Raw genomic sequence first — 17,030 nt, 5'->3', positions numbered from 1 at the left:
TGGCATGGCTTTGCAAGGCAGTCTGGTCTTTATCTCATTGCTGAACTTTATAGGACTGGACATTCCTTTCTAATCACCACCACTGCAGAGCCCCTGAATATTTGGCATTCAGAGTAGTCTGACTGATTTCAGTGAATACACACTGGTGTAATTTTTTTCAGGATCTATTCCACATCAGCTGCTTACATAAAAATAGACTTTTCTACTAAACACCAGCAATCATAGGTACTGGAATATATGTGTTAAGGCATATCTCAAATGTTTTAATTCATATATAACATACAATTAAAAACACAATGGTCAAAAGAATTATACTTCAGTCCAGCAAGAGTACTTTCTTTTCTCCTGTGTGCAAAGAAAACCACTCTAGGTGGGCAGGAACATGGTCTGTACCAATTTTTAACTTTGCATAGAAGAAAACAAGAAAGCTCTTTTGCATAGTTGAGTGCTGTGCATATTTTCTGACCCTTTGGGTCTTAACTAATTTCATTTAACAACAATGATACATTTAAACGCAGGGGAGCATTTTTTAATCCCATATGCTTAACTTCTTCATTGTAGTGAGTAGGGCATAAAAGTGCAAATTGACTGGATCCTGTCCATTATATTCAGCATTTTAAAATATTAAAATAAAATCACATTTTAAGTAACAAAAACTCAATAAAATTGCATGTTACATGGTTTTGAGAATCATGTTTATCAGCAGATATTACAACCATGTGATACCTTGCTTGTGTGACCAGAAATGCCATATTATTTCATAACATACTATATAACACACGAAGCAATAAATGGATGACAAAAGACCAGTCTGGATAATACCTGAGTCCTATTAAATCCTAGATAACTACTCCCCATCTAGTCATGTAATACTGCCCTGATTCTTTTAAAATATTAATAGCAACGGAAAAGAATAGAATTTTACAAACTCTCTTATAGTTAATCATATAAATGTATCTTTAATTTTGTTTATATGTCCTCTGAAGTCTTCTAAGGCTGCAATCCTAGATACACATACCAGAGAGCAAGTCCCATTGAACTTAGTGGGATTTCTTTTTGAGCAAACATGTATAGGATTGCACTGTGAGTTATTCAAGTGACATTTGCTTATAATGTGTGTATGTGTGTGTGTGTGTGTGTGTGTGTGTGTGTGTGCTTAGGATAATAGCCAAGATGAAGAACACTACCTTAAACACATACAAAGATTAGCACTAGTCTAGTGAGGTTTTTGAACAGTTATTGTTGTCAAATTGAAATAATAATCAGGAACTCAGGTATTAGAGAATATCAACTTGACCCTAGTAATGAAAAGCAGTGTTTCCTTAATTTTGATTCTTCTTAGTCTAATGCTAAAACTTCTGCACCAGCAAATAAGTGCTTAGATCTAGAAGTAATGACTTCCACTAACAGAGAGTTACAAATGCTGTGGGTTTTTACTGGTGCTGCCTACTGGAATAAATGTTAGAACTTGAGTATTAATTTAAAACATTAGTAGAATATATAACTTTGCCACATTTTTTCTGCTTTTGGTGGGAGTGATACAAAAATAGAAGAAATTGTGTTTTACCTTCATTTTCTGCAGTGTAATTTTACAAATATATTTGCCAGCTGAGTTGTATTACTGAAATATGAAGTTTTTAAAAATATACAGTATCACCAATTTGTATTAGAAAAGAATTGTGGGGGGAAATGTACTGTAGTGTGTTAATTTTTTATCATTGCTTACTTCATATATACATATGCATAAACTGCATACAATTTTTTCCAGACCTTCAGGTGGAGGAAAATATTGCCTTGGAGAAAGGAAAAGATATCGCTCCTGTAATACTGATGTGAGTAATTCAAAGTTAAGCTAAAATCCAACAATCTTAGATGCGGAGGAGGATAATTTATTTATTAAATTTGTATACAACCCCTCATCTGAAGATCTCAGGGTGGTACACAAGATAAAAACACAAAACCAAAACAAAACAATAACCCCCATCCTACAAACACATTTAAAAGGATATAGGGTGTTAATCAGCCAATGGTTGGGTTGAAGACGAATGTTTCTGCCTGGTTCCTAAAAGTATATCATGAAGGCACCAGGTGAGCCTCCCTGGGATGAGCATTCGACAAATGGGGAGCCACGACAGAAAAGGTCCATTCTCATATTGCCACCCTCTGGGCCTCTCATGGAGGAGACTTACAGAGAAGAGCCTCCAATGATGATTGGAGGGTCTGGGTTCATTAGGAGTACTGTATCTTGCTTTTGAGCAATATGTGGCATCCTCACATCCAATCAGAAACACATTTCAGTTAAGACGAATGGTTCATCTCCTTGTTTTCAACCTTATGCTGGTGGTGCACATATGCTGGTACAGGAGTGAATTGACATATCCTCACCACTACACTGGTGTAACTGAAGTTCTGCTAGCAGTCCATAATTTCACTGTTGTAGTGGAGCTTCCACTATAGCTCTTCTCATGATGTACCTCAAGGGTAGAATTTTACTCTTAGTGCTGCTTGATATTTCTATCTTCCACTTCTAAGCATGAGGGACTGGGAGACCAGGGTTCAAATTCCCACTTGGCCATGAAGCTTGTTATGTGACCTACCTCACAGAGTTGTTGTGAGGAGAAAATAAAGAGGGAGGAGAACTATGTACACCACCTTCAGCTCCTTGAAGGATAGCAGGATCAATCAGTTAAGAAGACAAAGTACATTCAGATAAACAGTTAAAAGCTGCAATCATCTAATACTGAATAATAATAATAATAATAATAATAATAATAATAATAATAATAAATTTGTACCCCACTCCCAAACTGGGAGGTGGCTCCCAAACGAATGTTAAAACAATACAGCATTAAATATTAAAAACATTCCTAAACAGGGCTGCCTTCAGATGTCTCTTAAAAATAGGATAACTGCTTATTTTCTTGACATCTGATGGAAGGGTGTTTCACAGGGTGGGCACCACTACCGAAAAGGCCCTCTGTCTGGTTCCCTGTAACCTCACCTCTTGCAATGAGGGAACCGCCAGAAGGCCCTTGGTGCTGGATCTCAGTGTCCGGGCTGAACAATGGGGGTGGAGACGCTCCTTCAGGTATACAGGACCGAGGCAGTTTAGGGCTTTAAAGGTCAACACCAACACTTTGAATTGTACTTGGAAACATAGTGGGAGCCAATGTAGGTCTCTCAGGACTGGTGTTATGTGGTCCCGGCGGCCACTCCCAGTCACCAGTCTAGCTGCCGCATTCTGGATTAGTTGTAGTTTCCGGGTCACCTTCAAAGGTAGCCCCACGTAGAGCACATTGCAGTAGTCCAAGTGGGAGATAACCAGAGCATGCACCACTCTGGCGAGACAGTCCGCGGGCATGTAGGGTCTCAACCTGCGTACCAGAAGAGGAGGAGTTTGGATTTGATATCCCGCTTTATCACTACCCAAAGGAGTCTCAGAGCGGCTAACATTCTCCTTTCCCTTCCTCCCCCACAACAAACACTCTGTGAGGTGAGTGGGGCTGAGAGACTTCAAAGAAGTGTGACTAGCCCAAGGTCACCCAGCAGCTGCATGTGGAGGAGCGGGGAATCGAACCCGGTTCACCAGATTACGAGTCCACCGCTCTTAACTACTACACCACACTGAAATACTGAGAGCAAGATTTAGAGCATTCTTTACATTAGGAAAGGCAGAAAACTGTAACGATTTTTCTCCATTGTGCTTTTTGCCACATCTTAAAGGTAGTATACATGAAGCTATCCATGAAGTTTTGATTATCAACAGTTCCCTTCAGAGATTGCATTCCCATTGTTACCTTTGGAGTAAAGGCTAAATTCCATTTACTGTTATGAGAAAATATGAAGGGAGGAAAAGTAATATTTTTAATTAACACTTCTTTTGGGTCTTAATATAGTTAACATTTTATCATATCAAAATATATTGATAATTATATTCTTAAGAGTGCCTCATCTGCATTTCATTTTTAATATGTACACATGTTTTGAATTAGTGTAATGTCGTGAGGGGGTGCAAAATGTTTTGACATTCAGCAATTTAAATCCTACTGTAACGTAAGTGGTGATTAAAAACTGTAGTCATTTGTTGTAAATTTATTAATATGGCTTTAATGAAACACAAAGTTGCTGAGATAGACCCGTTTTCAGGATTTATGACAGACCTTATTACTCATCACTTTGAAGCAAAAGACATTTGAAGGGAGAGACATTTGATTAATGTGTGAATTAAAAGGCCACAAGTTTTGTGTGCTTGCCATTATTTTAATGAAGAATGTGAAACTTACACCCACTGACATTTGAAGGGGTTCTTGTGTCAGCATTCAGTATTCCTTTTGTAATTTAAAAAGTATTACTCCCTAAAGTTCTTATTATTCCTAAACAAAAATCTCAGCATTTTTACTTCAGACAATAGCTAATTTTCCTTCCCTTCCCTTTGACCCTTTTAATCCTTTGGAATAAGCATAGACAACTCCAACACATTCTTCAACAAAATCTTTCAGACATTGTTTGGCCTTTGATGGATAACATGTTTCCTAATATTAAAATTGAGGGAATAAGATTAAACCTAATATATAAAACCTGAAAACAAGAAGTAGCAGCAACTCCCAGATTTACCAATTATCTCATATTTTAAGCTGGTTTGCATATACCAGGCACCCCCAACCTGCGGCCCTCCAGATGTTTTGGCCTACAACTCCCATGATCCCTAGCTAACAGGACCAGTGGTCAGGGATGATGGGAATTGTAGTCCAAAACATCTGGAGGGCCAAAGGTTGGGGATGCTTGGCATATACTGTACTGTAACTCTTAACCAGAGCTTTCCAAACTGTATTGTGTCGGCTGTGGTGTGTAGGTGTGTCACACGAATGCTCCCCACATTCCTCCCAAGGTTGGAAAGGGATTAGTTAAACTGAATTATTAAGCAGATACTTTTGACTGAATAGAGACTCTGCTCAGTTTCTAATCTGGACACCCATTGAGATTCATCTACTGCAATAGTGGGGGGTCAAGATTTCAGTGGATGCAAGTGATTTTATCCTCAAAATGCTTTCCAAACAAGTCACAGTGAGCTACTGCCAGTTCTGCCACCTTCTTTGGGACAGACTACCCAGAAAAGCTTTGCCGGACAGAACAATGAGGATGCAATGGAGGCAGCAAAGTATGCCTTCTTTGCTGCCTTCACTGTCATAGGTAGGCTCAATGATGAGCCCTCACCAGTGTTCGATTGCATTTGACTTGCATTCAAGCCACCTCCCGGCCTGTTTCCTCAACCTAAGCTCTGGAGTATACCAGGGAACCAAACAGACTCCACGAAGCAGAAGAGGGCACTTCAGAGTGATCGTGTCAACTGCTTGAGCCATTTGGATGTTCCAGGGGTTGGCCAGGGATTCAGCAAGAGCACCAGCCATATCAGCCAGAAAATCCCTCCAAGCCATCTGGAAACCCATTGGATCTATCTGCCTCTGAGTGCAGACCACCCTAATAGGTCCCCTGCAGATGAGAAAAGGTGCTGGAAGTCTAAATCTCAACAGGAAGTGATATGACCATGACAAGGGATTGATGTCAATATCCCCCACTTTCAGATCTCCCAGCTGAGAAAACAAGGTCCAGAGTATGGCCTGCCACATGTGTTGGGCCGGTGACATGTTGGGACATCCCCATGGCAGTCATGAAGTCCTGAGCCACCTCAGAGCCAGTCACCTCCGCATGGATGTTGAAGTCTCCCCAAACCAGCAGTCTTGAAGTCTTCAACACCGCCTCCAATGAGATCAGCTCTGTCAACTCAGACAGGGAGACTGCTGGGCAGCCGAACTGGTCACACTCCCCTAGATCTGCCTTTGATGACTAGCAGCCAGTAAGCTTCAATAGGTGTACTTACTTTAAAGAGCAACACTCCACCATCACTGGCTATTCTTTGTACCTCTTTTAGCTGGAAGAGTTAGAAAATGGGTGAAAGTACACATGCCTCAAGTAGCAACTGCCACTTGAAATGAAGACATCCATAATAAAAACTTTCCCATTTTCTTGCCAGAGGGAGAGAGCTTGCACTGGCAATTGTGCCATGGATTGCATCCTTTAAGGTCACATCTGACAATTTAACAAGGTAATCCACTACACATTCTGTTGCAAAATACAGAGCAAGATTTTCCCCTTCCCTTGGCAAAGCACTTGCCAATAGAGTGAAAAATGGAACTACAGAATTCTATTGTTTATGTGAAAACATTTTTATCATGGTTGGCTTGACTTTTGGCAGGAGCTTTGTTCCCTACCAAACCAGCGACTTTGATGCCCACATTGAGCAATACAAAATCAAAAGTACAGTGGTTACTGTTAACTGGGTGACCTGCAGAGCCATGACCTAGAGAAAGGTGCTCTTTCTCCAAATGACTCGAAAGGCCTGCACATTTCAACAATAAGCAAATCTCCCAATCAGAAGTGAAAAAAGAATGCCTTTCTTGTAGTTCCACCCTTCCTCATTTAACCACACACATTTAGCACCACCCCTCATTTTGGCCATGACCAAACCACAGAGAAAATGTCATGTCTTGCAGTTGAAACCACAGTCAAAGAAAAAGACATTTGCCTGAGGCAGTGTTTCTCAGACAGTGGGCCTTGAGTCGTTTTCAGTGCTTCAGCTTACCCAGTGCCCCTTACTTGCCTGAGTAAAGTTGATCAGGATACATAAATGTTGGTGGATGTGAGGAAGATTGTCCTGTAATTAATGCAAATGCCTACATCTGTTCAAGTAGTAATACAAGACCTAAACATCATTCATGTTTCATATTCCCCACATGTATAAAACATTTTAGTCACATTTTATAAACTGACTGGAAAAATATGTTGCAGCAACCTACACTGGCTGCTATTACCTGATTCTATTAAACCTATATAGCAGAATCTTTGATTTAGCAAAGCCTTGCTCTCATCTTAGCATTCTTCACGTGGCACAACTGTTGACAATAATAAGCCTTTTGAGGTTGAGTCCTAGTACTGTGTCCTAGGAGACTGAGCTCCAGCAAAGCAGCCCAGGAAGGTTTAATTCTGGACACAACCAATTGAAATCAAAATAGTTCAGTATACTTAACTGAGGTGGCAGTTGTATTCACATTTATCTGACTAGACATGCATAGGACTGCGAACCTATCCTGTGAGCTGCCCTGAGATCTTGTGATGAAGGGTGGTACTGTATATAAGTAATATTAACTGCATTTTAATTAGGAGTTTTAAAATTGTGATACTAATGAAGAATTTGTGCCTAATCTTTACATAAACAAAGTGAATAATGACATGCATTTGAATTAAAAGGTTCATTTTACTTTCTTAAAATAACTTTGTAACTGACATTTCAGTTTTAAAATCAAAGAAGCAGAATAAAAAAGCAAGCAATTATGATATATTGTTTGGCAACTTTATTTGAAACAACTTTTATTGTGAAATTTGGTGGTCTCATGCAGAGCCATTAATGTGTGCCTTTAAATATTTAAGTTTAGCAGATATTAACTTATTTTATTTTTTTATTAGCCATGTCCTTTTGGGGCCCGCGATTTTCGAGAAAAACAGTGTGCAGACTTTGACAATATGCCTTTCCGAGGAAAATATTACAACTGGAAACCATATACAGGAGGTAATACATAGTTTTGCAATCATACTGCTTGAAGAAGACATGGTGTGGAGGCCTTTACCTGTCCAAATGGACCTTGGGGGGATGGCATAAGCACTACTGCTGATATTCATATCCAAGCCCTCAATACTTTGCATTCTACAGCATCTTAGGCTATATAACAGGTAATGATATATCATTATCTTAAGCAGGTCAATAGCCCGTCCTTTGAACTTCCCTACAGGTTATTCCTTCTTCAAGTGTATGGAGGCTCCAACTAGAATGGATTGTGGCTGAGCAGGTTTGTCAGAAAGGAGGCTCTTGCTGAGAAGGCTATTCTGGAGGACTATCTGGATTGTTCAACCCCAAAATACTCACCTCTGCTGGAACTGAATTCCAAGCTCTCCCTCTTAGCATATGCCTAGTCCAGTGATGGCCAGACTTGGCCCTCCAGCTGTTTTGGGACTACAAGTCCCATCATCCCTGACCACTGGTCCTGTTAGCCAGGGATGGTAGGAGTTGTAGTCCCAAAACAGCTGGAGGGCCAAGTTTGGCCATCACTGGCATAGTCCAAGGCTACCCAGTTCCTTTTTAACATTAGAGCAGCTAAGCCAATGGCATCAGTATAAGTGAATCAGGCAGAGAGGCTAGAGGCTGAAGAGGAAATTGTAAGTGTGAAGAAGACATGGAGAGTACGGAACCAGGCTGACCCACCCATTAGGCAAAATGAGGCAATTGCCTTAGTTGGCCAGGGGCAGAGGTAGCAAATCAGCACAATTCCGAACCCTGCTTGCTTGCCTTGCCTGCTTGCCCACCACTGCTCTTCCCCCTGCATGCTTGGCACACTGTTCCTGGGGTGCCTTGGTTGCAGCAGAGGTGATCAGTTGCTGCTCAACCTTTTATCAACCACTTTGAGGTTGTTTAACTGCTTTGAGTTCCTTCTTACAATCAAGTGGTATATAAATTTTATGAAATAAATATGAAATGATAGAATTACTGTGACCACAGGCATTCGCTGCACAGTCTTGGTAGTGTCAGTGGTGAATACAAAGCTGTCTGCAGGGGTAGCAGCTGGTGTCAAAAATGGCTGCAGCTGTTGCAGTGACAAGAAATGGTGGGCCATGGTTCTCCCCACTTACCACCTTGTGCACATATTGTGAACTTATGAATTGTAAATATGATATGATATGATATCATATGATATCATATCATGTCATGTAATGTAATATAATATAATATAATATAATATAATAGTGTTTTTATTTGCCTAGGTGGTGTTAAGCCGTGTGCATTAAACTGCTTAGCAGAAGGTTACAACTTTTATACGGAACGTGCCCCTGCAGTGATCGACGGAACACAGTGCAATGCAGATTCACTAGATATTTGCATCAATGGAGAATGCAAGGTACCATACTTAATAATTTACACCAAATCAATTAGAAAACATTTCCCTATCAGCACCTCATCTAGTGTAAGAGCTGCAAATAATAAACTATTTGGGGTACCTATCCTTTTTCATGGGATTCAGAGACGTTTCCAGATTAGCAGCACTTGTGCCAGTTTCAGTATCTGCTTAGAATGGTGGCTCTAAATTAAAGGAGCTACTGAGAGTAGAAAATTCTGAACTTCTCTGGATTGTGGCATACACGTGTTTCTTAATTATGTTTCAGATATAAGCAAACAAACAAATAACTAAAAACATTATCTCAAGTGCATGAAGAAAACCAGAAAATACTATAACCGCTACTTGTTGGTTTGTTTTTTGATTACCAACAAAATTAGCAATCTGATCCTAAGGTGCATCAGCATCCAAGTGCTTAGGATGGGGAAATAGCAGGTACAGCAGTGCAATGTCACAAAACGGTGGAATGGTGTACAGTGGTACCTCGGTTTACTTTATTTGCAGTTTCTCATTGTCATCACCATAAAACAGAAAAGCAAGAGAGATTTCACAACAATTTTGTTTGAGAATAATTTAAGAATGTCATTAATCTGGCCATAAAATTCTAAAACCACTGTCCCCAGTGTTTTTAACTGAGGATGCAATTATCTTATTGCATAATTAATCTGATTGTACCTATTTTCAGCATGTTGGGTGTGACAATATTTTGGGATCAGATGCTAAAGAAGACAGGTGTCGAGTATGTGGAGGAGATGGGAGTACATGTGAAGCTATCGAAGGTTTTTTCAATGACACATTGCCCAGAGGAGGTAAGTGTGAAGGCATTTGCCAAAATTTTCTTGACTATAAAAGGACTACAGTTTAGGAAGTAACTAGATATAGCAGTAACTCTTGCTGATGCCATTTCCCAATCCAACAGTCTACCCAGCTGTTGGATTGGGCATGACTTGCTTGAGTCCCTGTCCATTTGTCACAAAACTATTCTGGTGCTGGTTAATATAAAATTGTTGCCTACCTTTGACCCAGCCCTGTTACTTTTCCTTCCTTCCATCATTTCCTGCTACTTGCATGTTGTAAGGCTGCCTTAGAAATGTCTACTTATCATGTAAGAGAAGCAAATATAGATATTATTATTTCTTCATAATTCTGGGATTGTAGTGTGACTCATTTAGGACATGAATTTATGAAAAGGAGAATCAAAGAAGGATCCAAAAATAATGTAGGAGTTTGAATTTTTCTGTTTTTTCCTGACTTACAGCTGAGTCATTTGTTTGTGTCCTTGCCATAAGAATGGTTCAGACCATTTTCCTGTTGCTGCTGAAGCTAATCAGTGCAAGTTGCAGCACCACCTTGTAGTTGAAGGCAGGAAAACAAACTTAAAATAAGTAGGCTGCTCCTAGAATCCAATTCACTTCCTTTGTTGAGGTGGTTAAGCTCATATTTGGAAGTGGAGTGAGGGCTCTGAAGTTGAGGAGGAGCTCTCCCAGTATTTAATCTAGTGTGTGTGTGTGTGTGTGTGTGTGTGTGTGTGAGAGAGAGAGAGAGAGAGAGAGAGAGAGAGAGAGAGAGAGAGAGAGAATAGCCCTTGGTCTTAACTACCCATCCTGCAGAGCTCACCTGTGTAGCAGTGTTAGCTGAACCAAAGTCTTCTGTGAACTCACTCCCAGTGTCTGCTTCTTTTAAAATTATAACTAAGGCAGAGTGGGATGCTCCCCTACAATATAACAAGTCTGTGTCTCTGGCTAATAAGTTTTATAATGTAGAGCCTGAATTTATGGACCTGTTAAAGCTCCCAACTATTGACACACCAGTTTCTGTACTAGTGGCCAAATTTCTTCTGCCTAAAGATGGGGGTGCCCAGCTTAAAGATGCTACAGAGAGGCCCCTGGACTGCATTATGCATGGTTCCCAAGGCAGCAGCTTTGAACGTGCATGCATCTTTTTCTGCCTTTGTCTCTCTTGAGCATCCCTCATATGGATGGATAATCTACCAGACAAACCTTATCAGGATCCATACCAAGTGGAATGGACTCTTCTCAAGATCTCCCAAGCTGCAGCTTTTGTAGAAGGTGACACACCTGAGGCTGCACAGTTTGCAGCCTGTTCCACTGTGGTGGATATGGTGGCAAGAAGAACCTTATGGTTGAAACATTGGGAAACTGACACCACAGCTAGAGTTAATATTGTAAGTTGTTTGGGGTTGAAAGTTGCTTTGGGCAAGATAAAGTGATTAACAAATGTAATAAACATAATAATAATATTATAATTATCTGCTGCTGTTAATACTGGACAGAAAGTTTTCAGGAATATGGCCCACAATAAATGGAAGAGCTTACTTTCCTCTTGTTGAGATGATAGGTATTTCCCCTTACCAATCCAATCAGTTATTTTGAGGCTTTCAATCCCAGTATAGACTCAGAGATTCCATACCCAGTCAAGGTGTCTGGTTTAAATGTTTTTTCTTCAATGGCCTATTTGAGCTTGACAAGGATAGAAACTGGATTTTGGGAGCTACCCAGTTCCTTCAAGTTTGCTTACCTGCCCTATACCACAAGGTGGCATTTAAATGTGCATTGATAAGCTTTTACCACCAACATAGAACTACCATTCAGATACAAACCAATGGTTATTTTAATCCTTTCAATATTATATTGTAATTCCTAGAAAATTTACATGCATGGGTGCAGCTATGAACAAAACATAAAATAAGCTTCACCTTTGTTCTGTAGGCTACATGGAAGTGGTTCAGATTCCAAAAGGTTCTGTTCACATTGAAATCAAAGAAGTGGCTGTGTCAAAGAACTACATTGGTAAGAGGATGCTCTTATATTGCTTGTAAAAACTCAATTAGGGTTGGATTCAATTAACAAAATGATGGCATGCACCAGATTACATACAGTTGTGTAGGTCTACAAATATGGGACGCGGGTGGCGCTGTGGTCTAAAGCACAGAGCCTAGGGCTTGCTGATCAGAAGGTTGGCGGTTCCTGCTCCTGCCAACCTAGCAGTTCAAAAGCACGTTCAGTGTAAGTAGATAAATAGGTACCGCTCCAGCGGGAAGGTAAATGGCGTTTCCATGTGCTGCTCTGGTTCTCCAGAAGCGGTATGCCGGCTCCCTTGGCCAATAAAGCGAGATGAGCACCGCAACCCCAGAGTCATCCGCGACTGGACCTAACGGTCAGGGGTCCCTTTACCTTTTACAAATAACATTAAGACTGCCTATTTACCTAACCCCATTTAATTTATGAGCATATGTATCTGTCATTGCATTTAACATGTTTGTTTTTAATTTCTTTTAAGTAACAGCCACAATGACCTGATCAGGGCTGTGGTATGAGGAGAGGGGTGTTAATTCTTCCCCTTGTATGAACCACATAAAAAAATTCCAGCCCACCCTAAAGCTGTTGGCAGGGGCGTCGTAGGGTGGGGGCGGGGGGGCGGGCCGCCCCTCGTACCGCCCCTAGGTGGGCGTAACATTTTGGCGCGTGGGGGTGACTTGCGGCGGCCCCTCCCACCACTCCCACGCGCCGCCGCTCCTTCCGTCACCCCGGGAGCAGCAGCGCTGCACGGACGGGGTGCTCGCTCGGCCGAGCGAGCACCCCGTTCCTGCAGCGCTGCTCCTCCCGGGGTGACCGGTGGTGCGTGGGGAGTGGTGGGAGGGGCCGCCGCAAGTCACCCCCACGCACTGCCGCTCGCTCCGTCACCGTGGGAGCAGCAGCGGCACACAGTGTGTGCGGTGCTGCTGCTCCCGGGGTGACGGAATGAACGGCGGCACGTGGGGTGACAAGCGGCGGCCCCTCCCACCACCCCCACGCGCCGCCGCTCATCACCCCGGGAGCAGCAGCGCTGCACGGACGGGGTGCTCGCTCGGCCGAGCGAGCACCCCGTTCCTGCAGCACTGCTCCTCCCTGGGTGACCGGTGGGGAGTGGTGGGAGGGGCCGCCGCAAGTCACCCCCACGCACCGCCGCTCGCTCCGTCACCGTGGGAGCAGCAGCAGCGCACAGTATGTGCGGTGCTGCTGCTCCCGGGGCGACGGAACGAACGGCGGCACGTGGGGTGACAAGCGGCGGCCCCTCCCATCACTCCCCACGCGCCGCCGCGCCGCTCCCTGCCCGCTGTGCTCAGGGAGCGGAGCCTGGGGCGAAAGGACAGGGGCAGGCCTGCTGGCCCAACCCCTCTCCTTTCCCCGGGACGGCTCCGCTCACGGAGCGCAGCGGGAGAGGGGCGGGCCAACTGGCCTGCGCGGAGGCGTTGTTCCGTGCGCATGCGTCATGACGTCATGCGCACGGAGCGACGCCCCGCCCCCATGGGTGCCACTGGGCTTGCCGCCCCCAGCAGCCCGGTGGCTAGCGACGCCCCTGGCTGTTGGTAGCCTTGAAAGGAAAACTTACGTTGGTACAAGTGGAAGCTGTCTTCTGAAGCTAGCAGCAGCTTCAGGGTGTCTTATTTAATCAGGTGGAAAGAAGTATCTGAAGAAGTGTGCATGCACACGAAAGCTCATACCAAGAACAAACTTAGTTGGTTTCTAAGGTGCTACTGGAAGCAATTTTTTTATTATTTTGTTTTGACTATGGCAGGCCAACATGGCTACCTACCTGTAACAGGTGGAAAGAGTTAACTTTTCCATCTCAAAATACCACAGTCCTGTTGCTTGTTTCTACCCCCAGCTGCTGTTTAACAATAAATAAATAAATAAATAAATGCCATGTTGAATGTAATCATGTCTTTAATGCCACATCCATGTTGCCTTGAGAGGCACATGTTGAGTTGAAAGTACATTGACTGCACTGATTTATGCAAAAATGCCTGCTTACCCAGTTAGCAGGTGGGTGGCGGTTATTACCTGGTGCGGCGTCTCCCCCATCCTCCTGGAGCCATGCCATGTTTCTGCCGCCATTGGCTCCTCCCCCTGGCCAGCACAGTGTCTCCTGGGTCCCCACCAGACCCAGTTTGAATTCAGCCAATCTGCGACAGCCTGGGGGGGGCAGGCCCTGGGAGTGGACTACAAGGTGGTAGTCTTCACTCCGGTCCACTCCCTGCTCATTTAAGCACGCTGGTGCTGCTCACCACAGCACATTCGGCCCAGAGCATCACCCACTCAGCCCACCCTCTAATCTCTCTTTACATTTGCAGCCTCGCTTTTCTTCTACAGGTCTGCAGGCTTTGCTATGGTTTATAATGGTTGCTTTTTTCAGAGCTGGGAATGAATTTTTCCTGTGTACCAGGTTTTGCCTTCCCAATAGCAATAGTCACAACTTTGGCGGTTTAGGCCTTGGGCGGAATCCTTTAGACCAGCATCTGATGAAGGGGTGACTCACCCGCTTCTTGCAGTGGCTTTAACAGGGTACTCCATTAGCGGGGTCTTGAGGGAAGACTCTGTCCAAAGTCAGAACCATGTGGCTGAACCATCTGTGTAAACCTGTGTTTTGGGATGGTCCCATTTCACCCCTAACTGACCCTGTCATGCCTCAGACCCCCAGCAGGGAGCTGAGAGGGATATGCCAAGGCTTACCTACACCTGAAATCAATAAAGTTGAGTCCATTTTAATCCCAAATTATTGTCGTGTTCCATTGTTTTACTCCTTGGGTGGCTTAGCTCCCATGGGAAGGGGTACTGTTGGTGCAAATCTCAGCTGTTCAGGGCCTGCTTGCTTTGCTGTAAGACACAGAAGTAGGACAGGCAGTTGCTAAGGGCAGAGTTGTGGGGGTTATGAAAATTGGGACTCTGAGGAAAGCAGGCGGGACCTCAAGTAAGTTGATCCCTAAAATATGGGAAGCAGGGAGTGTTTCAGGCTAATGGTAAAAGAAGACCAGCTTGTGTTAGTTCATTCTGATGTCTGGTTAATATTTTGTTTGTTTGTTTGACTATTTATAACCTGCCTTTTTCATAAAATATATAAAGGCAGCTTACAATATAAAAAATAATGTGAGCTGCTGTCTTTGATAACCACTTTCACATAGGTCAGATCCCCATTCCTCAGTGGTAATTTTTGAAACCAGTAGTAATGAAGATTGAATGAATGCCATGGTTACTTCCCATGCCATCACCACTGGCTCCCAGAAAGTGAGGCAGCAGCATAAGACGTAAATTGAATCTGTCTAATCCTCATGGTTCCTGATTAAAGCCATTATTATTACAACAATGGGACCTGACCACACAGAAAATGTCAGTTATGTAATGCAGATTCACATGGATTAATTCTCAGTCCTTTCCTTTTTGGGGGTCTTTACCCTGTGCCATTCTTCTACTACAAACTGCATGAGTTTAAGGTATCTCTGAAGCATTTTGCCATTTTTTATTTTTAATTAAGAGCTAGTCGTGTTTAGAATTGGAGTAGTTTCCATTGGTTTCTTAACTCCAGAGATCTCTGAAGCAGACTGACCTAAGATACAGCCCCACTGCAACTTATTAAGCTGTTTCCAGTATTGGGCACCAAACAGTATAGGTAGATTTAATGTGACATTATATACTGATTACTACTTTTGTATGTGTGGGAATAATTAAATGACAGTGTGGGAATAATTAAAATGGTTTAGTATCAGTGCAAAAGTGGTAGTGGCAAATGCTAGTGTGTAAGGTGGAATCAAAGAATCAACAAAAGGGGGAGAAGTAGAAAAATGCATTGCTAAGTTGTCTTGCGCATGCCCTCCCTCTTTCTCCACGAAATAGTATACTTTAGGTTTTGTCTGCAAAACCTGGAACAGTTGTACATTGGCTTTGTGCCTGAATGTAGCCACAAGTGATTCTTGCCAACTTGTGGTCCCAAGCCACAGGATCCATGTTACAGCCACAGTAACAAAAATGTTTGTTAAATATTACCCTGTAACACCCTGGAGAACAGAGATACCGATTGGATATTTTAATGCCTATAGTTACCTAGTTATAGAATGAAAACTAAAACAAACAAAATATTAGAAGAATTGTTTTAATTAGAGAGCTAGAGTTATACTGTGACTGCCACAAAAGAATAATTAGAAACAAACAAAATTTCTTTGGAAAGTAACATTGTCATCATTTTAAAAATAGATCGTACTGTGGAAGGCATGCTACAAAGTAAGCATAACATTGATTTATGCAAATTTCTGAAGCTGAACTAGGATTTCTGAAGCTGAACTAGGACAATAAAAGCTGTTCAAAAACCCTTTGCAAGTTTAAGAGAATTGTAGAATACTCATGATCCATAGAACCTCTTCTTGCTGGGTGGGGGTGGGGGTCAGATCTTTATCTCTTCACCACTGAAAAGCCACATCTGACAGGTGCTCTCCTTTCAATCACCTGACTTCACTATGACATCATTTGATGCTACACTTTGAATCCCTGATTGTTTAATCACTTTGTGCATTTTTTTAAGCTTTAAAATCTGAGGACGATGACTATTATATTAATGGTGCCTGGACTATCGACTGGCCTAGAAAATTTGATGTTGCTGGGACAGCTTTCCATTATAAAAGGCCAGCAGATGAACCAGAATCTTTGGAAGCCTTAGGCCCTATCTCAGAAAATCTCATAGTCATGGTAAAGTACTGTAGTTCAATTACCTTTTTAAAATATGTGAGTTCATGTCTAGCAGACTGGAATTGAAAAGTGAAGCTGCACCCATGGAAAAGTGGATCAGATTATTTGATTTTGAGCTTTGTCCTCCACTAGACATCTCCATTAACCTCCTGAAGGCATGAATTCCTGGTCATTCATGACCATTCTTCAGCCAGAATCCAAATTATTTTCATGTGCCCTCAATTAGTTCCATATACCCATAGGGGCTTTAGAGTGATGTTTCTCAGACAATTCGTCTGTACCCTCCTGCAGCATAGCAAACGACTTCAAAAATGAGGAGATTGTATTAAGCATTTTGTAATCCTGCATGAGGGTCTGCAAAGTTAATAAATAAATCACTGCACATGCTCAAACGCATCGGATTCTTGTAATTGCATTTTTTAATGCTTATTGCTTTTTACGTTAAGGCCAGTTTCCCTCTGGGATTAATTCCTTCTGTAGTTCCATCTGTTGTTACATTATAGTTATATGT

At 42.4% G+C, this 17,030-nt stretch overlaps 1 protein-coding gene across 7 annotated transcripts in view; it reads left to right on the top strand.

The window, feature by feature from the left end:
- The window catches only part of ADAMTS6 (ADAM metallopeptidase with thrombospondin type 1 motif 6), a 121,649-nt gene that overhangs the window by 87,295 nt on the left and 17,324 nt on the right, over positions 1–17,030 (top strand). For all 7 annotated transcript variants that reach the window (XM_033163630.1, XM_033163635.1, XM_033163629.1 and 4 more), the window contains 6 exons: positions 1,769–1,832; positions 7,522–7,624; positions 8,872–9,005; positions 9,688–9,811; positions 11,732–11,812; positions 16,356–16,519. In XM_033163630.1, coding sequence (XP_033019521.1) covers positions 1,769–1,832; positions 7,522–7,624; positions 8,872–9,005; positions 9,688–9,811; positions 11,732–11,812; positions 16,356–16,519 — 670 coding nt within the window. The remainder of the gene's footprint in view (positions 1–1,768; positions 1,833–7,521; positions 7,625–8,871; positions 9,006–9,687; positions 9,812–11,731; positions 11,813–16,355; positions 16,520–17,030) is intronic.

This window comes from Lacerta agilis, chromosome 11 (genome assembly GCF_009819535.1).
Source record: "Lacerta agilis isolate rLacAgi1 chromosome 11, rLacAgi1.pri, whole genome shotgun sequence".
Lineage (NCBI taxonomy): Eukaryota > Metazoa > Chordata > Lepidosauria > Squamata > Lacertidae > Lacerta > Lacerta agilis.
This window is presented reverse-complemented; position numbering and strand designations above follow the sequence as displayed.